Source organism: Brachycentrus maculatus, unplaced genomic scaffold, assembly GCF_059751285.1.
Source record: "Brachycentrus maculatus isolate JH-2025_06_01 unplaced genomic scaffold, ASM5975128v1 h1tg000176l, whole genome shotgun sequence".
NCBI classification, from domain to species: Eukaryota; Metazoa; Arthropoda; class Insecta; order Trichoptera; family Brachycentridae; genus Brachycentrus; species Brachycentrus maculatus.
This window is the reverse complement of record NW_028280928.1, coordinates 1,058,691-1,085,783: the sequence shown is the minus strand read 5'-3', so window position 1 is coordinate 1,085,783 and position 27,093 is coordinate 1,058,691. Positions and strand designations below refer to the sequence as shown.

General features: G+C 34.7%; 1 protein-coding gene across 1 annotated transcript in view; it reads left to right on the top strand.

Annotated features, from left to right (window-relative positions):
* The window catches only part of LOC148308098 (uncharacterized), a 49,374-nt gene extending 27,016 nt beyond the window's left edge, over window positions 1–22,358 (top strand). The window contains exons 4-17 of the mRNA XM_088262275.1: window positions 329–610; window positions 1,450–1,641; window positions 5,146–5,239; window positions 11,168–11,247; window positions 11,342–11,473; window positions 12,590–12,756; window positions 13,270–13,472; window positions 13,835–14,037; window positions 14,553–14,635; window positions 14,726–14,860; window positions 14,955–16,575; window positions 16,669–16,780; window positions 16,865–17,635; window positions 18,092–22,358. Of these exons, the coding sequence (XP_088118401.1) occupies window positions 329–610; window positions 1,450–1,641; window positions 5,146–5,239; window positions 11,168–11,247; window positions 11,342–11,473; window positions 12,590–12,756; window positions 13,270–13,472; window positions 13,835–14,037; window positions 14,553–14,635; window positions 14,726–14,860; window positions 14,955–16,575; window positions 16,669–16,780; window positions 16,865–17,635; window positions 18,092–18,668 (4,652 nt within the window). The 3' untranslated portion in view covers window positions 18,669–22,358. The remainder of the gene's footprint in view (window positions 1–328; window positions 611–1,449; window positions 1,642–5,145; window positions 5,240–11,167; window positions 11,248–11,341; window positions 11,474–12,589; window positions 12,757–13,269; window positions 13,473–13,834; window positions 14,038–14,552; window positions 14,636–14,725; window positions 14,861–14,954; window positions 16,576–16,668; window positions 16,781–16,864; window positions 17,636–18,091) is intronic.
* The last annotated feature ends 4,735 nt before the right edge of the window (window positions 22,359–27,093 follow it).

Sequence of the window (27,093 nt, the reverse complement as noted above, 5' to 3'; positions counted from 1 at the left end):
TATTATTTTTTTGAAATCTCAACATAGATGGAGAAGAAAAATTCTTTGAGTATGGGGTTTGGGGGTCATCCCTTTTTAAAAAAAATTACAAAAATGTATATAAATATTTTAAACCCTTATTCGCACCCCAATGGTGCATAGAGCACTGCATCATAAACACAGTGTTATCTTGATAGTTAACACATGAAGGGAAGGTGATCAGCCCTCCGCTTCAGGAACCAGTCCAGGGTTATATTGAATAAATATTAGGGTGAATTAATCACTTCACTCCACACTACGGAGGTGGACATTATGTAGGATGTAAAAAAAGAATGTCCTGTTTTTTTAGATGCCGAAGATCTGAGCAGTGGAGACTTCAGTCAAAATTCAACAGCGTACAGCGGATCGCCATTCGGGCTCAGCGGCATATCTGAGAACACCAGTAGGAGGTATGGAGAAGGTACCAAGGGAGCCTTGGAAGAGGAGATCAGAAGAGACTATGAGGCACTGCAGAACAGACTTAGCAGAGAATTCAGTGACAGGGCGTTGGGGTGGGCCAGCGCGAACCAGTCCAGTCCCACGGGAGTGTCCGGGAGAGTTCACGAGTGGGACAAACCTAGAAATCAGGGAGGTAAATATTTCTATCAACTGTAAAGGTACATACACATGCTCATTATAAGAACAGGAGCATGCTTTTATTAATATAACACTCGAGTGGTAAAAGCAAGGTTTTATTTATAATTTTATGTCAGGATTATATACAAAATAGCAACTTTAATTGCATCTACATATCGTAGTCATACAGGAGAAAGTGACCTAGTGCATTTCTTACAAAAACGTGATCATTGACTATTTGATATCCGGCGTGATATTATTTAGCATAGCGGTAGCTCTTTCCACAGGCATAACCATCGGCATGTTGGTCCTGCATATAGGAATGTGAAACAATCTATGACGACGCTGTCTTAGGTAACTATCTGGAACATACAGACCAATGCTCCGGATAATTTCAGGATTATCGATCATACCGCGCAACAATCGATAAAAATAATGGGCAAAATGGTGAACGTTACACAAGTGTAAATAGAAATTGCTTAAGCCAGCCAAATGTCAGGCCGTGAGCCCTGGGATGCTCAGGCTTTCATCTTCTTTCATACAAAAATAACGATAGATGTTTCAAATCAACTACGACACGGCATATTTCATGTCTCTCGACTGCGAAACTGTCGATTTCCGCCAATTGCACAATAAATTCAAGAAATATTTATTTTCAATTGGTCTGGGTGTGGGTGATGCGTTTTTCACATTTACTTTCCCTATCTTTACAATCCTACCTGCAGCAAGCCTCTTAATATAGAGGCTTTGCGGATTATTCCTTTAAAAATAAAAATAAAAACACATATATTGAGTATTTTAAAGTTTCAAACTCTTATATTCTGAAGACATATTTATTAATATTTTTTTCTTCAGGTCCTAGGCAACCCTCGGTAGGGTCTGTTCCTTCTACCCCTGGAGCGACTCCCGGGGTGTCAGGTCTGCAGACGCAGGAGCGGCTGGAAGCCGACTTTAGAAGGAGACTCCAAGATAACCAGCGACCACGCGGTTCAGTTGCACCAGTGCTTTCTCATGCTCAGCTTTCAGAGGACTTTAGGAAGAAACTGGGTGAGTGAATAAATAGTCTCTTTAACCCTTTCCACTCTCATAACTGATCAGCTACTCTGATCAAAAAATGCGACGTTTTTCTACCATTAAAATTAATATTATGGTTCCCTAATTTTGGAACACTATGTCTGGCAATTCGTATGACCATGTTAATTGAGATTAACTGTATTTATCTGAAATATTTTTTGGTAGAATATACTTGGGTGATAGAGAAATCAGTGATTAAAGTTATACCTGCGCCGGGCCAGACATTGTGGCCCACGGAGCTGCCTACTAGAATCCTACGGGCCGGAATGTCTGGCCTACAGAGTGGTAAGAGTTAAAGGTACATGCCAAAGAAAAATAAAACGCTCTTTTGTTTTTTTGAACGATTTTTGATGATACTTTGTGGCGTATTTGATTAACAGTTTTTTACCACTTTTATTTTTGGTACTTTTTTCTTAAGTTTATAAAAAAATCTTATTAAAAAATAAAAACGAATAACGAGTCTGCCTCTAAGGTACCATAACCAAAACAGATCCTACCTTAAACATTGAAAGGCTATTGAATCAAAGTTACATAATTAAGAAACGATTTCTTCGCAAAAAGTCGTTACTTTGGTTTTAGGATATCATCACTCAATGCATTTTGCATATCTCTGCGCCCCTGATATATTTGAAAATGTAACATCAAAACTAAGTAGAATAAAACAAACAAGAAACAAAATTAAAAAAAAGGAATATATGATAGATATATAGAATTCAAATCAGGTGGCCGAAAAAGTAACGGAATAATCCATTAGGAATATCTAAGGCTACAAAACTCCCGAATAATTGATTATCGTTTTTTATAATGAATTTTTTTATTTTATTTTGTTTAAAATAGCTACAAAAAATATTACAATTTAATTTAGTAGTTACACATATACTTAAGAATAAACACCTTATACTATTTACGCTGCATCTTTCCAAAAAAAAAGACTTACACTCAATATTTATACATTTTACTTAATTTAAAATGCAATACAGCATTTTTTCTTTGTATAATTTTTGTGTTTTCATGTGGGAATTTATATCCGTAGGGAGGTTTTTTGATTATGATTTTGAGAGAACGTTAATCTAAGTGACTTCTATTAGAATATTTAATAAAAAGTCCATTCTTGAATTGATTTATTGGACATTTTTCGTAGGTACAAAACAAAAATTTATAATGAAAGATGTGACATAGTTTTGAAACACAATATAATATACATAATTTATTGAATAAAACCTTTGATTTGAGAAATAAAGAGATAAAATATTTTTTATAAAATGATCATTTGATATGTCTAATACCCAGATCTAGGGCACTTATAGAATTGATCTCAGAAGTCAGGCATGGAAAATAGGTTTTATATCCAAATATCCAAGGATGTATTTCGGTTTGTTATTGTAAAATGCTTACACAATTTGATTTTGTTATTCGAGAAACTCCGTAGTATTGTAATTATAGAGTTATCCTCTTCTAGTAGTGGTCTGATGACAGCCAGTTGGCATTTATTTGTGTGAAGGAAGAACACTCAATCAGTGAATGACTTAACAGCATTCTGCTAGTTATCCGCGCGATAAATTGGTCGGACCACTGCCGTATTGTTTACTTTTATTTTAGATTTAAACGAAAATATCGCAAAACGTAAATAGTTCGACCTCAAAATACTTTAAATAAACTAACAATCCGTCAAAAGAGCTTAATTTCTTAAACATGTGCCTCTGTAAACAGGGACGTCTGGTTATTTTTTATAAACAAATAAAAGCGATTTCTGTTTTCGCATAAACATACATACATATATCGTTGCGGAACGAATTCGCCTTTTCGTTTCATGTTTGCTTGTTTCTTTTTGAATGCTTCAGTCTAGTGGATTACATATCACACATTAATCGATAGTAATTGTCTAAGTCTGGGCTTTGCTATGTAAAAGTACATATCGCACACCTAGATTAGAACTGTATAAACTCAAAAATTATGATTTTGAGAGGTTTTTTATGACGTTTTCGGATTCTACATACGAAGACACATAATACAGAATTTTTACAGTAAAACATTTCATACAAATGGTCTAATTATTCTAAAAATTGTATTTTTTGAGTTACTACTGTTTTGTACAACATATTTAAAGTTTTTTCTCTCATTATTTCAACATAAAATGAAATAAGTCGAAGTAAACATAAAATTTTCGCGTACCGAGTCATCAAAATGGTTGCAACTCGAAATTAAGCAGTGAATATTTGTCCATTCGATCAAGATCTAATCACCAAAACTGTCGCAACTCGTAATAAATCTGTTTTGTACCACCAACGTATGGCTACCCAGCTCGATTTTATGGCTTAGTGGAGAGTTCATGGGCTCTTTTATTCACCAAAAGGAACATATAGTGCTATTTTTTAAAGATTATTTAAGATATTGACAAATCGGATCAATTGATATATTATATCAATTGATCCGATTTGTCAATATCTTAAATAATCTTCAAAAGATGCACTACATGTTCCTTTTGGTGAATAAGAGAGCCCATGAACTCTCCACTAAAACAGTTATAATTTTAATAACTGCCATAAAATCGAGCTGGGTAGACATACGTTGGTGGTACAAAACAGATTTATTGCGAGTTGCGACAGTTTTGGTGATTAGATCTTGATCGAATGGACAAATATTCACTGCTTAATTTCGAGTTGCAACCATTTTGATGACTCGGGTACGCGAAAAATTTATGTTTACTTCGACTTATTTCAATTCAAGTTGAAATAATGAGAGAAAAAACTTTAAATATGTACAAAACAGTAGTAACTCAAAAAATACTTTTTTTTAGAATAATTAGACCATTTGTATGAAATGTTTTACTGTAAATATTCTTAATATGCATTCATAAATAATAACAGGAAACTTCTATTGCATAAGGCGAAATCACTATACGTTTTTTGACTCTCCTGAAAAACGTAGTTTTTTTGAGTTGATACTCTTTTGATCTAGGTGTGCGATATGTAAAGCAGGTGCACTTGAAGCTCGGAATAGAGTTCGGTTTCCATTTATCACTTTATACTCTTTCATTCAAAAGTTTTCCGCATAGTGCAGTTAGTTAGTTAGTTGTCAGCCTCCGTAATGTAATAGTCAGCACACTCGGCTACCGTATTGTAGGTCTCAGGTTCAATTCCCAAGGGGGGTCGAATAAATATAAGTGTTTTTTTCACTCTAATATTTATTCAATACTACCCTGAACTGATACTTGAAGCGGAGGGCAGATCACCTTTCCTCCATGTGTTGACGATGAAGATAACAATGCGTTTATATGATGCAGAACTCTATGCACTTTTTCATAGATGGGACCGAATGGGAACCGAAAGTGCAGTACCTACTTGCTATTTTGGGAAAAAACATTTACAAGTCAATATATCTACACGAGTTATATCTGTCTTTTCTTTAAGGCAATCATATGTTGATGGATTCAAGCATAGTATGAGATCTTTATTTTGTACATGTTTTATTTTACAGAGGAATGGAAAAGATTGAAAGCTACCAACTCGGTTCCTGCATACACCGGAGATGAATCCGACAGACCTCCAAGAGATCACGAAAGAGATGAGAAGTGAGTTATTCTTGTCAATTGTCTTGCTAAAATATCTATCAGAATTAACAATCGAAGTCTGAAGACTGAATATGTAGTACATTTTAATAGTAAAATTACGATAGTCATTTGTTACTTACTTACTTACTTATAACCCTTATCCGCACCCAATGGTGCATAGTGGTGGCAAAGTCGGGTAAACACTCGACTGCGAAACTGGCGTCGCGGGCTCGATTCTTGTCAGTTGTAAAATAAATTCAAGAAATATTTGTTTTCAATTGGTCTGGGTGTTTGTGATGTATTTTTTACATTTACCTTCCCTATCCTTACTAACCTTCCTGCAGACAAGCTTCTCAAAGTAGAGGTTTCGCGAGTTATTCCTTTAAAAATAAAAATTAACGATGTCAAAAAATGTAAAAATAACTCATAAATAGAGAATTTGTGAATAAACATTTGGACACATTCAAAATGTTGTGCGTACATGTTATTTTTTTCGTTTTTCTGAATAAAGATATTTCCTTCAAACCCTTATCCGCTACACAATGGTGCATAGGGCACTGCATCATATAAACGCAGTGTTATCTTGATTATTAACACATGAAGGAAAGGTGATCGGCCCTCCGCTTCAGGTACCAGTCCAGGGTAATATTGAATAAATATTACAGTGAAAAAATCACTTATATTTATTCGACCCTCCCTGGGATCGAACCCGGGACCTCCAGTACGGTAGCCGAGCGTGCTGACCATCACACTACGGAGGCGGAGGAATAAAGATATAGTGAGGATTATTCAAGGAAGTGGTTCCTATCTAAAACAAGATTGGATTTGAACTTTGTATCGTTATTACTAGTATCAATCAGTTAGAGTTTTTTTTAACAGCAGTCATCTGTTTATGTTCATCTTCTATTTGCACAACCTTGGCTCGGGATTGCCATCCATCCTCTGGGAATGGTCGAGCTAAATAAACAGCAGTTGGACGCCTGGCCAAAATAATTCTGCAGCTAAATCTCATTGACTTCCCGTATTTTGAAACCGTTACACATATTCCTCGATGAAATGTTTGTATACATCCGTGTTTTGTGTGTTGTATTCGAGACCCACAAATGGACGGCAAACTGCGCACCAGGGCTGGCACAATTTTTTAAATAGGAATTTTAAAATTATTATTTTTTGACATCTCATTAAAGATGAAGAAGAATATGAAAGTCTGGGCATTCACGGGGCTGACGACCGACACCAGTGACGGTTTAAGTAATCACTTTACATAGACATCAACAAATAGAGCCGCCAATAATTTAGCAATGTTACCAATATTAAAATAAGTCCATAGATTCGGTGACGTCATCCATTGCTAACATACGAAAACAACGTATTTACGAAGACGAATTTTCCACGAGAAAATGATGAATGAAAGTATTTATTATTTCGGCTGTTATTAACAGAAAACGAGTCTAATACAATCCAGTGTGTTAAAATAGATATTCCTCCGGTCCGATAATGATCTATTGTAAATCTATGACATTAAATGGCAGGAGAGATAATTTTTCTTGTATAAAAAATTCATTAGTACGAAAATTCAGGAAAAATAATAACCGAATATAATAGAATTATGCTTTCTTCCTAAAAACCTCATAAAATGAGTGCATTTTAAAATTATGTAAATATTTTTATCGTACTACCCGGTAAAATGATTTAAAAAACGGTTTTTATAATGAAATGGAGACTGGCATACAATAGTCGTTTATGGATCTACTAGTATTCCTGGGTTCGATCCCCCTGGAAATCGAACCCGGGACCTCCAGCACGGTAGCTAAACATGCTAACCATTACACCACGGAGGCGGACAACATACAATTTTACACACTAGGAGACGTTAAGTGGACAAACCCAGATTTATGAACAATGATTTGAACACTCTTCAAATATTATGATTTAACCCTTAATGATTAAACATTCGTCTGGTGGACTACGCAATTAAAAACGCGAAACATAAGAAAAGTATTTATTTAAAATAGGAACTGGTTACATGGCACTTGAGATTGGTTTATTAGGAATGAATGTAAGAGACATTTAACAATCACTATTCCGCACAGCTACTACATATCGCTCACTCCTTTCAAGAACGTCATAAATAAAAATCGTCAATCTTCAGTTGTGCATGTTTTCGGAATGCCCAGAAAATGTGCTATATCCCAGCAAAAGAAACATCTTTTAACTTAATATTTACCCGCTACAGGGCAGAAAGTGTTGTTTTTGCATTTTAAAGAAAAGGTATTGTTTAATTATTTTTTAAAATATACTGAATATTTTTCAAATGGAGAAAACACCTCCAGGTTTTACCTTAAAAGATCTGCTGCACAGTAAAAAGGCCAACAAGTGGCTTGATATTTATTTTTAATGCATTGTACTATATTTTTCATAATAATAAAACCCTTATCCGCACCCCAATGGTGCATAGGGCACTGTGTCATATAAGCGCAGTGTTATCTTGATCGTTTACACATGAAGGAAGGGTGATCAGCCCTCCGCTTCAGGTAGCAGTCCATGGTAATATTGAATAAATATTACAGTGAAAAAATCACTTATATTTATTTTACCCCCCTTGGGAATCGAACCCGGGACCTCCAGAACGGTAGCCGAGTGTGCTGACCATTACACTACGGAGGCGGACAAATATGCATATTTTTAAACTGTAAAAAAAATAGTTTTTTGATTTATGACGTTCTTGAAAGGAGTGAGCGATATGACAATATTGTGCGATCCACAAAAGGCATTGTATCTACAAATATAGTTTAGCTATCTAGGGTTAAATAAATTTTGGTTTTTGTAGTTATATTCATGTTCAAGAACAGCATTCACCTAGTAGTAGTATATAATGAATTAAAAAAACACTTTTAACATTAAAACGTCACGCCGACCACTCTTCAGTACAGATGATGTTTCTCAAATCCAAGTGTCCGAGTCTTGAGAACAGAATCAAAACAAAGAAAAAGCTCTGAGTGGGCGGCACTTTGTGAGCGAACGTGAACCAGAAATAACGCGGCTATTCTCTGAATACCCCTTTTCAGAAATACGGAGCATAGTTATATAAAGCTTTGGATACACTTTGATAGTAGCAGTGACAGATTGATTCAACAATAACTTCTTGCAATTTCAGGTCGTTCAATTTTACAATTTGTTCAACTATGATCACGTGTTCAATTCAATTCAATTCAATTTATTCAATAATTAATATATACATTACAAACTAACATTTAAGGCGTATACATTTAAAAAATAAATTAAAAAGTAAGCAAGAAGACTCTTGTAAAATGCGTAGAAGAATCCCGCTTCGGAAAACTCCTTCGGACACATGGAACAGATCAATATCCAATGTGATATTGTTCAACATAGCGGCAGCTCTTCCTACAGGCATAACCATCGGCAAGTTGGTCCTGTGTATAGGAATGTGAAACAATCTATGCCGACGCTGTCTTAGGTATAAAACAACACCTTTGCTGTTGCGGGGCCGATGGCGTGGAATGCTCTTCCACCAACGGTTAGAAATAGTGAGAGTGAGATGATCTTTAGAAAAAAACTAAAGACACATTTGTTTGCTAAATCATTTCCACCATAATATTTTTCCTAATTCATTCACAGTGAAGCGCCCTTGAGGTAGTATTTTACGAAAATGGCGCCATATAAGTTATCCAAATTTATTATTATTATTATTATTAACAACCTCTTTTTTTCCACATTTATTTTATTTGACCAGTGACCGGGTTTCATTCCCCCTGGAAATCGAACCCGGGACCTCCAGTACGGTAGCCGAGCGTGCTGACCACGACGGAGGCGGACGATATATAAAAGCCTGCCACTCCATGTCTTATTAGTTCACCCTAGTGTGGTATGTGTGCTGAAGCAAACATACTTTTCGCGCTACAGTGTCGGGGTTACTTCCTGAGCGCCCTGTATCCATTATTCCATTTTTTTATCCCTCGACTTTCTCTATGTGAACTTACTTATGAATTGCACATTATAATAAGGTCCTAAAAGCGTAATAAACGGTTGCTGGATGACTAAATAATAAATAATATAAAAATATGTATATGAAAACGTCCGAGTCATTTAACGTAGAAATGCCATCGTATATGTGGATACTCTAGTATGAGCGTTTGTGCACTACACGGAATTTTACCATGCGGCAGTCCGATTTTTAAAAATAAAAGCGACTACGACAGTTTAGCGTGATCGCACCGTGATCACGCACCGGTCCGAATAAAGACGGCGAAAAGCAAAAGCCAATCCAAGCCAATCATCCGTTTTATCATACTAACGGGACTGCCGGACGGTAAAATTCCGTGTAGCGCACATGCGCCCTGTGCTACATAGTATAAAGCGCCCTTGAGGTAGCATTTTATGAAAATGGCGCTAAATAAATTATGCAAAATATTCAGTTATTTTTATGGCTACTTTGTGCAATTTCAATATCCGATTCCAGGAATACTCAGGCATAGAAATAAGCATAAAGCATTCCCCGGTTTTTCATTCGATCTTGAAGGATGTCTGAATGCTGACGTAAATCTAGATCACAATAAATCCACTTAATACAATCTGTACACGATCATTATGACGCCTAATCTGAAACTGGACTAGATCGATTTGGCCTCAAGAAATAATAGTTTGCACTTAATAAAATACAATGTTTGACGCAATTGTCATTCGGAAAACGTACATTTTCTTGTTTTCAAATGTTCTTATATCGGGTGTTTTTTTTTAGAAGTTTGGTCTTTAAACTGGTTAAATTGTTTCTAATGACTGTCGATTTGACAGTTGACAGTTGATTTTTAGTCAGTACGTTTTGCCATTTCATCGTGAATAGACTGAATGACCATTTTGCGCGTCGTAGGTTCGGTGAATGGGTCGAAAACAATATTTAGCTTGATCCTATTTTTCAACGCAAAATTTAGTTTTTCAACGAACATTTTTGATTAAATAGCTGTCAATAAGCAGAATTGTTGAATTAAAAAAAAAGTCACTGTTTGGTGTGCTTTATGATGGGCAGGTAGAATCATTGGCCCATATTTTTAAAGACGATGCCGTCAAGAATGTTACAGTCAATGCAGAGCGCTACAGAACCATGATTAATGACTTCTTCGTACCTCAGTTGAATGGCATTGAGGTGACAGAGCTATGGTTTCAACAAGATGGCGCAACATGCCACACGGCGGGTGCCACCATCAATTTATTTCGGGAAATTTGAATTTGTAAACCTCTAAAAAAAACACCCTATATTTGAGCCGCAAGCTTGAGAATAGGGAATACTTTCAGAATTACGGATTGTAAATAGATAATAACCTAAATAAATGTGGATTCATTCCATGAAGATAAACAGCAGCCAATGTCAAAATTATCAATCAGTTAACAAAGTTGAAAGCGTTTTATGTAGATGACCTTTAAAACAAATTGTTGACGTTGGCACTGCTCACATTTAATGATAGAAATCAAAAATACGAGGGTCATTCATAAAATAAGGTTATTTTTATATATTTTATTGCTTATCGTATTTACTCTTTTACGACATTTTGCTAAAAAATGCAAAAGAACTTTTTATGCATCATTTTTCATTTTTGACATGAAGAAGAATATGGGATTCTGGATATTTACATGGGTTACATGGAACATCATAAGATTGATCATGTATGTGTGACTTTCAAAATTACATTAGTATGGTTGTCAATCATGAGTAGAATCGTGAATGTTACACGTATGTAAAGTGATCACTTAACCAGACTATGACAAGTCGTAATCCTTGTAAATACCCAGACTTCCATATCCATGTTGTTATCCATGTTGAGATGTCAAAAATGTAAATTAACTCTTAAATGGAGAAACACAGATTTGTGAACTATTTGGGCACACTTAAAATCTTGTGCATAAATTTTCTTTTAATTTCTTTATTATTTTAAGGCACGCGAAATTAAAAAGGGTGATAACTCCAAAGAAGGAAGTTTTGGTCCAAACCGGTGCTGGGTTCTTCAGATTTGAAGGTAAGCTCAGCGTATTTTTTCAAAGCTAAATTTAATATCAAATGTTAATTTAAAATAGTTCAGCACGAAAATGATGAGGCACGTTTTGTTCAAGGTATCTCCCGGTCTTTCACAAGGAAGCTGCACGAATGGGAAAAGTCAAGAGGAATTGCTCCCGAGGTTTCGACTACAGCACTCTTGAGGGAATCTTTGGCGAGACCTCCTTTGCCTGGCTTGAGAAATTCAGGTAAATTTTAAATCTTGAAAACCTTCCTTAATAATATATACTTGTATAAAGAGTCAGGCTTTCGGTAGAGAGCTGATAATATCTGACGTGTAGACACCAATAGTTTTATTTAATTTTACGACGTAACCCTTCTTCGTGGGTCACAATCTTTGTGATGATTAGTTTGTTTCTTTGATGCACAGTCTCCACCCGTCACCCTGCCGCTGCTCGTCTATTCAACTCGGCGTACCCGCTATAACGCATGTCGAAGATAATTTGGTCCATATACAATAGTTTAAGCGGGGTCGTCCTTTGTAGTTTGTGCCTTCGCACATGCCTTTCGCAATCATAAGAAGCAGGCCTGGATGTCTTATATTATGGCCTATCTACTTGGCTCGCTGTTGTGTTACTTTATTAAGTAAGCATTAAGACTCCCCAGCCCTGCTTAGAACTTCGTTGTTACCAACATGTTCCGACCGATGAATCGCGAAAATGCGTAATCATAGCATCCCATAACATCTCACATCAACTACGTTAAAGTTGATTTTTTTCTTCTTCTTCGTATCCTTTGATCGAATTGAATTGAGTTTGTTCCTGAATTGAATGAACCAATTCGAATTTGGTAGAATTTTGAGAAAATAGGAAAATTAAGGATTTAATAATTTGGAATTAATTTTATTAATTGATTCGCCAGTCATTTTGGGGAAATTCTATTCTAAATGGCTCCATCCTAACTTATCGTCTTTGTAGACTGTTAGGATCAACTCTCTTCGTCCTTGGGTTGTAGGCTCTTCTATCATATTCAACGTCACCTTGGTCATGCCTTCGAATCATGTTATCTTACTGTAGCATCCATGCATTTTTGGTCTTGCTCTAGATGTCTTTCGAGGAAGATCCATGACGATTGCCTGGTTGACGATATGTTCAGGTTCTCTACGTCCTATGTGCCCATACCATCTCAAATGAGGTTAAATCTATCCATTTTTAATTTAAGTTTTACTTGGTTAATATGTACTACTATTTCTTAAAATCTATTATCATACGTGTTTCCATACATTCCGCATCATTTGTAAACACCTAACCTCGCTGGTAGTATGACTTCCTAACCTAACATAACCTAACCTTTTCGTCTCTCAGGTTCTGGTCCATGGCCTCCAGGTCACGAGAGATTGGAGTGCCGGCTGCAGCGGTCTCAATCCGTAGGGAGTGTTCGAGAGGACAGTGCTCTGCCATCTGACCCGCTGGCCCCAGGACAAGCCTCCAGCCTCTCTCTGAACCAGCTCGATGAATGCAAGGATGACCAGGTAGGTGGATCTTAGCATCAACCAATTAATTAAAAAAAACTCTCTTCTAGTGGAACGGAAGGCCTGTTGACGATAGTCAACAGTTCAGTTTCTTCTGAGGAGTTTTGCGTGTTTTTTTTTTACCAAGCAATGAGCAAATGCTGAGATTTCTTGATTGGCCCACACTAGTTTGTGCACACATTTACAAGCATATGCACACATCGGTAGTGTAATGGCAAAGGGGTATATCTGTCAAAATTTTCATTTTCTATGTTTGTTCCACAAAATGTCTAAAATAGTGTTTTCCATAATCTGGCAAAAGGATATAGCTGTAGTTGCAATATTTATTTCGTTTTATTAAGATATGTACATTTAAAAATACATAAACCAAATGAGTTTTTTAATTTCACAACTTTGTTTTTGCTCTCCTGTAAAATTTGGTCTGAGACAGATATACCCCATTGTCTTTACACTACCGACATACATGTATACAAGCATAACAGAGTGGTAAGACTGTTGTATTATGTTCACCAGGTATCCGATGGAGACTCGAGTCGTTTGCACTCGGGGCGCGCTGGGACCGAGTCTGACTCGGACGGGGGCCCCGCCGCCATACTGGTCGAGGTGGAGGACGAGGAGGAGGAGACCGCAGCCCCCTTGGTGGCGTGCGTCCCGCGCCCGGCGCCGCAGACCCCCGTGTACCGGTACGGGCAAGCGCAGGAGAGACATCGCGCCTGGTAAGCGTCCAACATGATAGAACGCATAGTCTCTTTTTTTTTGTTATTATAAGAGGTAAAGGAATCTTGCATCCCTTGTGCCGCTGCTACCGTATTAGGTCTATTGTGACCTCCCTCTGATCATTTTCTATAGATTTTAAGTTTTCCGGAAGTTTATTAAAAAAAAAATTACCCACGTACGTATAATGGTTTAACGCTGCTGTTGTTCTTTATCTGCACAATATTAAATTATTAAAATCTAGGGTTACGTGAAATTTGTACTTCAGTTGTTTTTTTCTTTAAAAGTTTGTAAGATAGAGGTTGGTACATTAAGTTCAATTATTCAGTTTAATAGAGTATTACTTTTGATTTTTAAATTGCAGCGAGAATACCGAGGGCAAGTTGTCGCCCATAGCCCACGCGGTGCCCGTACCGCCCCACCCGGGCACGGAGAACATCGCGGGGTTCGTGCCCGCTGCGGCCAGGTTGCTGGAAGAAGAAGAAGCTCTGCAGAAGTTGATACAAGGCCACCGGAACATCTCCGAGAGGTGCGATGACGTCACAAGGCAGATTCACGACCTCAAAGGTAGAAGATTCGATGAAAAAAATGTATTTTATTCGGCAAATTAAGAGAGAACAATCGGAAAAATATATTTTTTATAATAAATTAAATTTAACCTTCTGTTTGATAGAAAACCAGTTTACAGTATTAGAAAGAAAGTAAAAACGTATTTCGAGAGATATCTTGGTATTTTCACCTGATAAATATTCAATATTTTGTGTGTAGAAATATTTGCTGACAAATTCTGGGTTTTTCTCCACTTACGAGTTATTTATATTCATATCTTAATATAGATGAAAAAGATTATGGATGTTTGGGTATTTACAGGGCTTACGACCTATCATAGGATAATTTAGTGATCACTTTATACACGTGTTACAGAAATCTAAATAAATAAAGTGAATTGGTCAATCAACATGATAATCAATCACTTATTTGATTTTATTTTCTGTAACCAACTCTTGTATTACCTATCATGTAAAAAGAGGTAAAGAATAATTTACCAATAGTTACAATATAAAATAAATATGTATTTTCAGCTTCACCAACTAGATCTGTGGCAAGATTGGGAGAACTGGACAGAAGAGTGTCGCGACTAGTTAAGGAAAAGGGAATTATCCAGGTTAGATAGTATTATATAATTATTATTATACGTAAATATTACCAAAAATGTAATAGCTACTTTTGAAATAATGTTTAAAAAATTTTACAGAATTCGGTAAGAGAGAGAGCCAATCATTTTAACAACTCTGTTTCTGATATGAAACGAAGTATTGATGCATTCAAATCAAAATGTGAAGAGTCAAACGACCCCCTACTCAATATTGCAGCCGATTTTATAGAAAAGGTAAGTGAAAATTAACAGAATTTCAACATCCAAACAATAGATCCAATGGATATTATTTTTACATATTTTGTAATGCTTATGTCCTTTTTTGTAGTTTGATTGCTTCAGCCAGCAAAGTTTCAAAAGAGTCAAAAACTTAAACTCGAGTACCGCACAAACGGACTGCGATGATTTTTCAAACGATCTTAGAAACATTCAACGAAGTGTTGAGAGCCTTCAAGCCGAATGTGAACGATGCAATGTCAAGAGAAGAAACAGTAATTTGTGTGTATCTTACAAGGTTCACAATAACAACAAACCAAAACTGAAAGAGCCGCCTGAGAAAAGCAAAAATGAGATCGCAGAAAGAAAACTTATTCAAGAAGATAAGCCATTCAAAGAAAAAGACCTTTCAACAATGTCCGATGTGAGTGTGAGTGTCTGTAATCCAACTGATAACAAAAATGTCTGTGAATCAGAAAAACAAACTCACGTTATTAAAATAAATTCCGAAGAAGAATCAGCAGAGTCTTCGAAAGGTGCAAAGAAAAAAACCAAGGAAGTTATCGAAAAGGGAGCGACGAACAGTGCCAAGAGAAAGGCAAAAGCGCGACAAAGACTTGAAAAAGAAAAATCTCTTCAGTCTGAAAGTGATTCACAGGAAGAAGTAAGCACAGTCACGATAGAGTTTCCTAGGCGACGAAAATTAGTACGAACACGTCGGACTTCCGACACTCATGTTGCCTACCCCCGCCAAAATAGTTTTGAAAAACAATCTAATACCGATTCTGGAGATAACGTAATTGTCCTAAAGTTGAAATCTACCATAGATCTCTCAGCCCGCGAGCCTGAATTACCTTTACCAGAAAGAGAGACTAAACGTTCGATCCATCCCAAGAAACGGTCATTAGATAGTGCCTTATCTGGTTCGAAATCATCGGACAAAAGTTTAGAAGAAGAGCCAGTACAAATATTGATTTCTCCTGAGCGGTTCACAATAGACATTCCTCCAGAAGGCATTGAGATTCAAGCATCCGGAACTTCCACAGTACCCGATGTCTTTGTCAAAACAACTAGAAAAATATTTTCTCCCGTTAGACGAGACAGCAAAGGAAAACCAAAGGCGGTTATTGGTTTTGATTTGGAAGAAATAGCAAATTCTATAGAGAAACGAAGAGCTGATATGACTCATTCTAACGATGATAATAATCAAGAAAATTTGCCTGACATTATATTTAACAACGAAGTTAAAAAGGCTGATACTGAAGCCGCTGATCAAAATTCTATTAAGCTGGTTAATGATTCCCCGCCAACGGCATCGGAACCAAAAGAATTCAACAGGTTTGATGAGAATAGAAGACAATTTTCTATTACAAACAGTGAATCTTTAAGCAGTATCAGGTCTCACACTCCATCACCTCTGTTTACCCGTAAATATGCCGTACAAAACAGCTCATCAAGAACACTATTAGGTAGTAGGAATGCGTCGGAGGAGTCAATCTACCAATCTAAAGACGTTTTCCCGGTTAGACGAGGATCTGGAGAAAGATTTTTAGCTGGTTGTAAGGGGAGCCCAGTGTTATCGAGATCGAGTACTCCGGGAATTATTTCAGCATCAAGCTCATTACCCCCTTTACCAGCTTCTCCGCCATCTTCCAGACGCGATAAGTCTAAAGAAACTGCTCCATCAATTCGAATTATGATACAGAAATATAACATGCGATTAAATGAAGAAGGTAATTTAAATTATATAATGAGTGTTATTTATATATGACACATTGTTTCTCCATGCAATGAAACATAATATTTATTTTAATAATTATTTAAAGGTGCTGACACAAAACCACCAGCTGGTTCAAACACTCCTCCGTGGAGATCGCCACGTTCTCAAGAACGATTTCCACATGATGTTCATAGAGTACTTCATCATTCCTCTGTCAGGTTTGTTGTCAATGAATAAGTAATTTGATTTTTAATACAGTCAGAAAAGGTTAAGAACTAACTGAATATGTTTTCTTTCCCCAGGAACAATCCTTTCTTTAGTCGAGAGGTTCAAAAGTCAGCGAGTGCTTCACAAATAATGAAGAAAAATATTCACTCTGATAGTGAACAGAAACCACCAAGGGTAGGAAGTCAAGGATTATCAAGGGATAATATAAGCGATAGTTCTGGAATGACACCACCAATGCCGAAGAAACTTCTAAAAGGAATTTTGAAAAGCTCTAGTGCAGGTTCCTTAAAAACTACATCACCCATTTGTCTACGCAAAGATTTCACGAAACCAACCAATATAACTGACGGGGTTCTCGAAGAAACAAAATTGGATGCTCCCAAAAATAATTTAGGTTTTTATAACGACCGGCCGAGAACTAACACACTTACGAACGAAAACGAGTCTAACGAACAACAAAGAAAACTAAAAGAAATAAAAGTTTCGAAAATTCACGTGCAAGAAGCAAAAATAAATACAGGTTATAAAAAAGAAGATACCAAAGAAGTTACTAAAATAAAACAAGTTGCAGAGGAAACGAAGTTAAACGACATAAAAGATATTCGTCAAAGACGAAAGATTGATTCCGAGCTTCTACGAAGAGCTATGTCTACTCCGTGTGCTCCGATGCAACTTATGGAAGTCGAAAAGGTAACTTCTATCAATCGATCTGGAAGTCGAGCAATGCGACTTAAGAAAGCGAAAGAGCAATTCTTGGCTTCGGATCCCAAATCTGAAGATGATAATGGCACTGCATTGCGAAGAGATCGGACAACATCGAGTAATGTTGACTTAGTAGAAAATAGGTAAGCACAATTGATAAAATTGGATGATATATTACAAATAAATATGACATATTGTTGTATGGTGTTATGTGCAGTTATTATTATTATTATTATTTTAACTCTTTATTCCGGCTTGACTAAGTGGTGGGTGCAATACTTAGTCAGCCATATATGTTTTACAACATTTTATTTATAAAAAATTGATAGTGTTCTTTAAAAAAAATACTACTCATATATAGATCTATATGCATTGAGATATTAAAAAAAAATACGGTACAATATTTCACTTGTAAAATAAAAATCAGCCACAGCAGGACATATTCCTGAAGATTGATTTTCATAAAAATGTGAATATTGATTGAAAATACAATAATAAAACATATGCTTTTCTCGATTTTCTAGGTATATAAAAATAAATAAATAAATATTATTACATCCGTTTCACACGGGCAGTTCTAAATTTTGCATGTTTTTTAGGCTCAGTCAAATCAGTTGTGGGAGCGATACAAGCTACGAAGGAAATTCTCTCGGTATTCCCGCAAAACAATCTTCCAGAGATCAAGATGGAGTATTGCTAATGAAATCCGCATCCGTTGGGATGATAAACATGGAAAGGGAAGCATTCGACAAGTTCAACAAAGGATACGAATCCCTTCCTAGAAACCAGTCCATATCAGGAGAAAACAAGGATCAACCTTCTAAATCAGGCGGAAAATTCGGACTGTCAAAAATTGCTTACCAGTTCAGAAAAGTTCGAATGAGAAAGGGAAAACAACCGACCAAAACTACAGAAAAGAACGAAGAAAAGGAGAAATTAAATACCATAACGAAGCTTTGTCGTCAAAGTCTATTAGTAAATTTAAACCCTAACCCGCAAACAAATATTCAAAAGTCGAAAGATAACGGGTCCCAAACGAATATGTCCATTGTTTCTGCCGGTAAAACAGGCGGCGCCGTTGCAGTCGGTAATGAAGAATTCTTCTCTGCGGTCGATCGAGGAGTTTGTCGCAGTCAATCGATGCCAGATGGCGGTAGTAGTAGCGGTAAAAGATAAAAATCTCCCGCGCGGATGAACTAAATTAAGATTTTAAAACCAAATCTAGATTGATTTACATAAATTTAATAAATCAAATAAGGCATCTGAGATGTAATGATAATGGGACGTACATGTATATATCGATATATTATAGTACCTACTCTGAATTGGGAGAACATTTGGCGGGTGGAGAATCCGAAATGCCTAACGTTTTTTCCAATTCACCGCAAGTAGAGGTATCTTCAATTGAGATAATAATGAAAAATCGCCTTTAATTTGCGTGAATATAATATTATGTAATGCGCGATGGTACGGAAGGCATATGGTGCCATTTGACCCGCGCCTAATGAATCATAACGGAGGAAGAAATAAGTACTAAGCCCGATTGAAATCCTATTTTAATTGCATTGGCTGTTTTTTGTTGGTAAACAATTATCCAAGGCAGTCAATGTACCCAGAGTACTTTTGCGGGTATCGTATTATGCATATCATATCGATGCGTGACCTTTAAAGTATCTCTGAAACAGTTAAGTAAATTTTAAGAGTAAAAAAAAAGAGGCGAAAAAAGTCGAACCAAATGTGGAATAATTTACAAAATATGAAATGGCATTGTTTCTGAAATTCGGTCTCAACCCTTGACTGTCCATGAAATATCTTCTTCTTTCACCCCGATACTGAAATCGATACCGATTATATAACAAATATTTATAAGTTTGATGAAATCTTATGGCGGTATTAACTTTTATTAAGTTTAACTTTATAAAGGTAAATCCATAAAAAATGAGATATACCAGATTTTTTACCCCTTTTAAAGTCAACCATTTAAAAATCACAAATTTTTTGGGTAAATTTCTGTCACTCTCTATGCCATGTGCTTAAAGGTGATAGAAATGCAAACTGTTTCGTCATGTTTAGCGAAATTTACAACAGTAATTAGAAAAATTAAAAACAAAACATAATTTTTGTACTTTCCTATGCATTCAATCGTTTAAAAACATGCTTTGTCAATTAGCTTTTGTGATCAATACAAATAATAATTACTGTTTATTTAACTTTTTGGCAAATATTAGATATTCTAAAAATTGGGAAAATTGATGGCGAATTGACAGACCGACGCGTGTTAAAATGTTTTTATATTATTTATTTTGTTAAAAATCAATCGTTTAACACTTTTATAGAATAGACATATTAGAATGAAAAAACATGTAAAAGTCAAAAAATGAGTCGCCGATATTAAAAGAATGAATGAAAAAACATGTAAAACAAAACATGTAAACAAAACATGGAAACAAAAAACAAAACAAAACATGTAAACAAAAAACATGTAAAAGTCGAAAAATGAGTCGCCGATATTAAAAGAATATGGTCCTTTTTAAATGACAAATGGTTTTAAAACAGCATATATCTTAAAATTTTAACCGCATATAAACAGTGTTTTTTTAAATACATAAAAAATGTTTTACCCAATCTTTAAATAGATTATTGTTGTATTTTGGAGTGCTCGAATATTTGAAAAAAATTAACAGAAATCGCTCACTCCTTTCAACAACGTCATATATTTAAAAAAAACTTGATTTTCCAGGAGATTGATTTTAAAGTTAAAAAATATTATAAAATGTAATCAAAATAAATATCAAGCCACTTATTAAACTTTTCACTGTGCAACAGATCTTTTTAGGTAAAACCTTAATATTTTTTCTCCATTTGAAAAATATTTGGTATTTTTTTAAAATGATTAATTCTGGGCACTCCGAAAACATGCACAACTGAAAATTGTCGATTTTTTTAAATATGACGTTGTTGAAAGGAGTGACCGATATTTCACAAAATGGACATTTTTTTAATATTTCGGTTGTATCCTATTAAAAATATCACTCACTCCTTTCAAGAACGTCATAAATCAAAAAACTTGATTTTTCAGGAGAACGTTTTTTAAGTTTAAAAATATAACACAATGTACTAAAAATAAATATCAAGCCACTTATTGAACTTTTTACTATGCAGCAGATCTTTTTAGCTAAAACCCGAAGGTTTTTTTGCCATTTGAAAAATATTTAGTTTATTTTAAAAAAATAATTAAATAATAACTTTTCTTCAAAATGCAAAAACAACACTTTCAGCTCAAGAGCGGGTAAATATTAAGTTAAAGATGTGCAGCTTTTGCTGGAATATAGTACATTTTCTGGGTATTCCGAAAACAACTGAAAATTGACGATTTTTGATTTATGACGTTCTTGAAAGGAGTGAGCGACATTTTTCGTTCTCTACATTGATTACTTTACAATGAGTGGTTTTGGAGATACTTTGGCGGTCATGTATGAATACTATAAACCAGTTCTGGCATGGAATCAAAACACGCGTATGTCGAGTTACGGAAATTATCGAATGACAATTAAAAATTAGTTTTACTTAAATGTCCGATAAAGTCATTACAGTGCCGCCAAAGGAATTTAATAGAAAAAGTGAAAGAATTATTCAATTGATGCAAATATACGTAAATTTATTTTAAATGTTTTCGCTACTTTAGTTGTTATTTATCATTATTTTTAAATTGTATACCAGACGCAAAACATTTAAACAACAATAAAATCAATAAAGATTATTTAAAGATTTATCAAAGAAGTCCCAGAGAAATGAACCAATTATGCTAATGGAATATGGAAAATAGTATTTTTATTGTCTAATAAAATGCGTTTATAAATTGGGAAAAAATGCATACAAATAACGCATAAATATAAACAGAAGATTAATTAAAATTTACTGGTCAAGAATCTCACTATATATTAAGCATATCTGCTCCCTAGGTGGAGCATATGGAGTCCACAAACTGTCTCCAGGCTTTTCTGTCGGCTGCCAGCTCCCTTGCATCCTCCCAAGTCAGATCCGCGTCCCGAAGTTCTGACGAGAACTGCCGACGAATTGTCAGCAGTGGTCGTCCTGGGCGGCGCGAACCTGATGCCTTGTAAAAGAGGCAAGCTTGATTAAGGCTCTCAGGAGGCATGCGGAGTACATGGCCAAGCCAACTATATATCGCTATATAACTATATATCTCACTATATATCGCATCAAATTCGCACACACATATACGCAACAAAAAAATCAAACGATATGGATGTCAACCCATGGAAAAAAATATGAATTTTACACTAGTCAGTTTTATGAGCCAGGCGATGACAGGTCGAAACTCCAGTAAACACCTTACGATCTCCATATTTACTTCCCATAATTTTTTTCGTTTCTGTGAGAGATCTATAATAAATCTTTACAATAATTTCTTTAGGAATAGTAATCCAGTATTTGTGAACTAACAATGATTTGGGCATATTCAAAATATTTTTTAAAACTACATATTTCAATACTGATTAATTTACATTTTATTAACTGATGTGTGATTATTTTATTAATTTATTGATATTATTTTTAGAAACAAATATAAAGCATTTATTAAGATTTTTTAAAGTAATAATATTTTTCATAGATATTTGATGAAAATGTGTATTAAAATTTATTATAAGTCTCCAAAATTCGTACTTACAAGGATACCTTTTATATTATATTTAATAAGGGAGTTATGTACCTAATGTCATATTTTTAAATGTATTAATTTGTAAAAAGAGTTTATTTTATTATTACTTGAAAAGGAAGAAGGAGGATATTTTTGCAATTATTTATATTAATGATATTGCTATCGTAAGCGCATAATACATATTTACTATGCTCATAGAAACATCTTACTATTTTTTACAGATAAGAAATAAATTATTAAGCAAAATACACTTGTTTTACTGCAAATTATAACTAATAACGTGATAACATAATTCTTGCAAAGTCATATTTAGATTATGATTAAACAATATCGGTTAAATAAATCGTGAGTTTTAAACATATTATCTTAAGGCCCAGTAATCGTTCAGTCGCAACTTAATTTTCTCTAAACTCAGGTAACATTTTACGTAATTGAATTTTTTCTTAAAACACTGTATTTGTATATAAAAAATAGGATTTTCTTAGAAATAAATACATTATTTCGAAAAGAAGAGTTATTGAAAGGTAAAGAGAATTTTTTTAATTTTTTTTTTTAAATCTTGCACAAAGATACGTCCGGCTTCTAACGTAGCTGATCGCATAGTGATTGCGAGTCCCCTTTAAAAACAACGTTTTTGTACTCAAACAAGTTCTTTGAAATGAATACATGTTTTAGAAAATAGTTATTGAAAGTAGTAGTAGTTTGATAGTACACCCTTAAGACCAATTAATACGGATAACTTTCATTCAAACCCCAATGGTGCATAGGGCACTGCATCATATAAACGCAGTGTTATCTCGATCGTTTAACACGTGAAGGAAAGGTGATCAGCCCTCCGCTTCCGGTACCAGTCCAAGGTAATATTGAATACATATAAGAGTGAAAAAATCACTTATATTTATTTGACCCCCCCTGGGAATCGAACCCGGGACCTTCAGTACGGTAGCCGACACGCTGACCATTACGCTACGGAGGCGGACAAATACGGAAAACTATCAAGTCATTTTGAAAGTAATAAAATGGAAAACCACTAAGTAAAATATTGATTATGAAATGAATAATGTGTTTGTACGTTGTTATTTGCAGACAAATGATACCGTAGGGGTTGATATGCATACATATTGAAAAATATACATAAAACAATATCCTCAACAAACAATCGCTCTTTTAACATAATAATGTTAGTAGCTCTCTGTAGGTATAACTAATTGAGCAATAAACTATATATTCCCCACGGATTCTGACATTCAGTAAATGAAACTACCGCATAATAATGTTAGTATACATCAATTGGCAGGCCGTAAATCCGTCCAAGGTGCCATGAATAATCAGCGCTTATTAGATACCTACATATGTATTCATATTCCTTAATCCAGTGTTCCGCAAACTTTTTCTGTTCAAGGTACACCTGTCAAATAAAAAAAATAGAGGTTCACCAAAGAAAAAAACTATTTTTATTTGATATTGATTTATAATTAAAATTAATATAATCTAAAAACATATACAAGATATGATGTTTAATGCGAATTGTGAGCCTACTTAACTAAGCATAGTTAAATTATAAAAAATTGGAGCAATTGTTGATAAGGCTGCTCTCACCGTTGATCGTCCTCGGGCGTTCTCTTTTTTTATTATATTATTATTTAATAGTATCCCAGAGTCGAGGATCCCAATTCGCAAGTTCTTCGCGCAACAAAGCGCCTCGGTCGCGTAGTTTTTAGATTTTTGTAGGTGTGTTATCATCACAAAACTAAACTTTTTTCCGCGGCACACCAACAATTCACCACGGTACACCAGTGTGCAGTGTGTTAACCAAGCTAGGACACAAAATGCCGAGCCCTTTTCTAGTGGAACGCAACGTCTGCTAATGACAGTCAACAGTCCGCCTTCTCCTGAGGAGTTTTATGTGGTTTCCTCCCAGCAATGAGTAAATTCTGAGATGTTACTGATTGGCCCACACTAGATTATCTCTCCTGTTTCCAACACAGATTCAAATAAAAACATATTGAATTAGCTAGAAGAAACAAAAATACACTAAATGATCGATAAACCTTGTACATAATAATTTATTATTAGATTAAAACCAATATTTTTAGCTTTTCCACTTTTTTATTTGACCAGCGACCGGGTTTCGTCGTTACCGACATCATCAGACTGGTGATGACCAGTCTGATGATGTCGGTAACGACGAAACCCGGTCGCTGGTCAAATAAAAAAGTGGAAAAGCTAAAAATATTGGTTTTAATCTAATAATAAATTAAAAATGCAATTCCATCACGAAGTGTCAGTGGATAATATAAATCTATTGTACATAATAAGCAAGGTAAATAATAAATTCAATTCCCATCTAAAAAAAAACAGCAATGTACCGCGGCACACACTTTGCGAAACACTGCCTTGATCGATATATTCAATCTAGATTGTTCAACTACCAATCCATAATACTAGCTCTCGTGGATGAACTAACAGTCACCCGTTTCGGTGTATTTACGCAAATTTGATTACATAATTGTATGTATTATTATTATGAACGCCCAACATACGATAAATCGCAAATTAATTGTTTAAGCCCGGGTAACATTTGACGCAATTGAAAATTTTGTTTAAAATATCGTTTTTCTGTTAAAAAAATAAGTTTTTCTTCAATATATATATATATGGTTTTGAAAAGAAGAGAATTATTGAAAGGTATGGAGTTAAAATAAATATAAAAATATTTTTTCTGCATACATTCTTCTTCAAACCTTATCCGCACCCGATGGTGCACTACATCGTATTGACGCAGTGTTATCTTGATGGTTGTTAACACATGAAGGAAAGGTGATCAGCCCTCCGCTTCAGGTACCAGTCCAGGGTAATATTGAATAAATATAAGAGTGAAATAATTACTTATATTTATTTGACGCCCCCCCTGCGAATCGAATCCAGGACCTCCAGTAGGGTAGCCGAGCGTACTGACCATTACACTACGAAGGTAGACAAAATATGTATTCTAAAAAACAATATATATATATATATATATATATATATATATATATATATATATATATATATATATATATATATATATATATATATATATATATATATATATGTATATATACATATAAATTCATTTTTCAATATTTATTCAATTGAGGAAAGAGTTAGTAGAAAGAGAAAGAGAGTAAGAGAGAGAGAGAGTATTCATAAATGGATAATAGAAGATCTGAATAAAGAAGATCTGAAGGGTAGATCTGAAAAAAGATCGCATCGTACGGTGCTTACGACCGTCATAGGCTAGTTTAAGTGATCAATTTACACACCTGGAACATTTATCAGTTATTCCCACGATTGACAACCACACTACTCAAATTCTTGGAACTGTGTAGAGTCAAATGGGTATAATTGGTGAATGTTACACGTGTATAAATTGATCACCTAAACCAGCATATGACCGTCGTAAGCCCCGTAAATGCCCAGAATTCCATATTCTTCTTCATCTATGTTGAGATGTCAAAAAAAGATTTGTAAATAAACATGTGTGTGCTTACTTAATTTACAAGATTTTTAAACCATAAATTTATTAAATAAAACCAATTCACCGTTCAAAATTGCATGTTAGAAACGTGGGTATCAAATTAAATAAGATTGCTGTTGATTTTTATTCAATTTGTTCTCATGAATTATGGATCTTATCGAACATAAAGTCATTAAATTTAATATTTTTACATTTTGGATCATCGTCTGATGGACGTGGAATCGCCTATATATGTATATATTTGTGCGGTAATACAAATGTTTTGACGTTTAATTACACGTCTTTGGAGCCGCCGTGAAATGGTTCACTTTGGACAACAGGGTCGGTACAGGGACATAAGGCTGACTAAATTTACAAAATTTACAAGTTCGCCTTCGTAGTGTAATATTCTCCTCCGTTGTTTTAAATTTTTTTCCATTTTAATCATTTTGTAAAGATAAAAAAATATTAACCCTTTGAACTCGTAAAAAAATATGTAAATGGGTTTCACGCAACTCGAGATTTTTTAAGCAAAATATGAGAAAAAACTTAGGTATTTGTCGAAAATTAAAAAAATATATTTTCAAATAATGCGTATTTATTAGTGTAAAACTTAAAACCTGCAAAATATACAAACACTCAGTAGCAGGTACCGTACACAACTGGATGTTAACAATACAGTACCTGTTAGTGTCCCCCAGGGTGTTGTAAATAATAAAATACGTACCTATTGTTTATGGCGCCGCTGCGGCGCCTAACTAAGTAGATCTACTTAGTCCAAAAATGCAAAAAAAAACGTACTACAAAGCTACTACGACAGCCGGATTATTAACACAGTTCTGCTGGTAAAAAAAATATGCCACAAATTACGTAAAAATACGATATTACATACTTATGCATCAACCTAATACTTATATTGAAAAAAATGTTTTTACATTTTTTCAACTTTTTGCCTTTTAATAACTCTTTTCTTTTCAAAACTATATATATATAAATATTTAAAAATATATATATTTTTTCATAACAAAAACGTTGTTTTAAGAAAAAAAACGTCAAATATAACTTTTAGAGAAAATCACGTTGCGATTTGACAAATGAAAACAAATTATGCCTAGAATCTCATCCCTTCTACTGCCTTTATTATGTCATGTATTTATTTCTTCTAATCCATCCCTGTAAGTTCTCTGACGTCACGCCCATTCCGATACTTTTCCGAAGAGGTATTCGTATTATTTTTAGCGCGGTTTTGTGTATGGAGCGCTTTAAAAAATGTTACTACACTATAATTATGGGGTTTGTATGTATGTAATATTTGATGATATAATGACATCGTTATATGAAAACGTAGTACTATGTCGAACAAAGCTTTTTTCGTTCAAAAGAAGGGAATTTCTATAGCAGACCTATTTACTTGATCA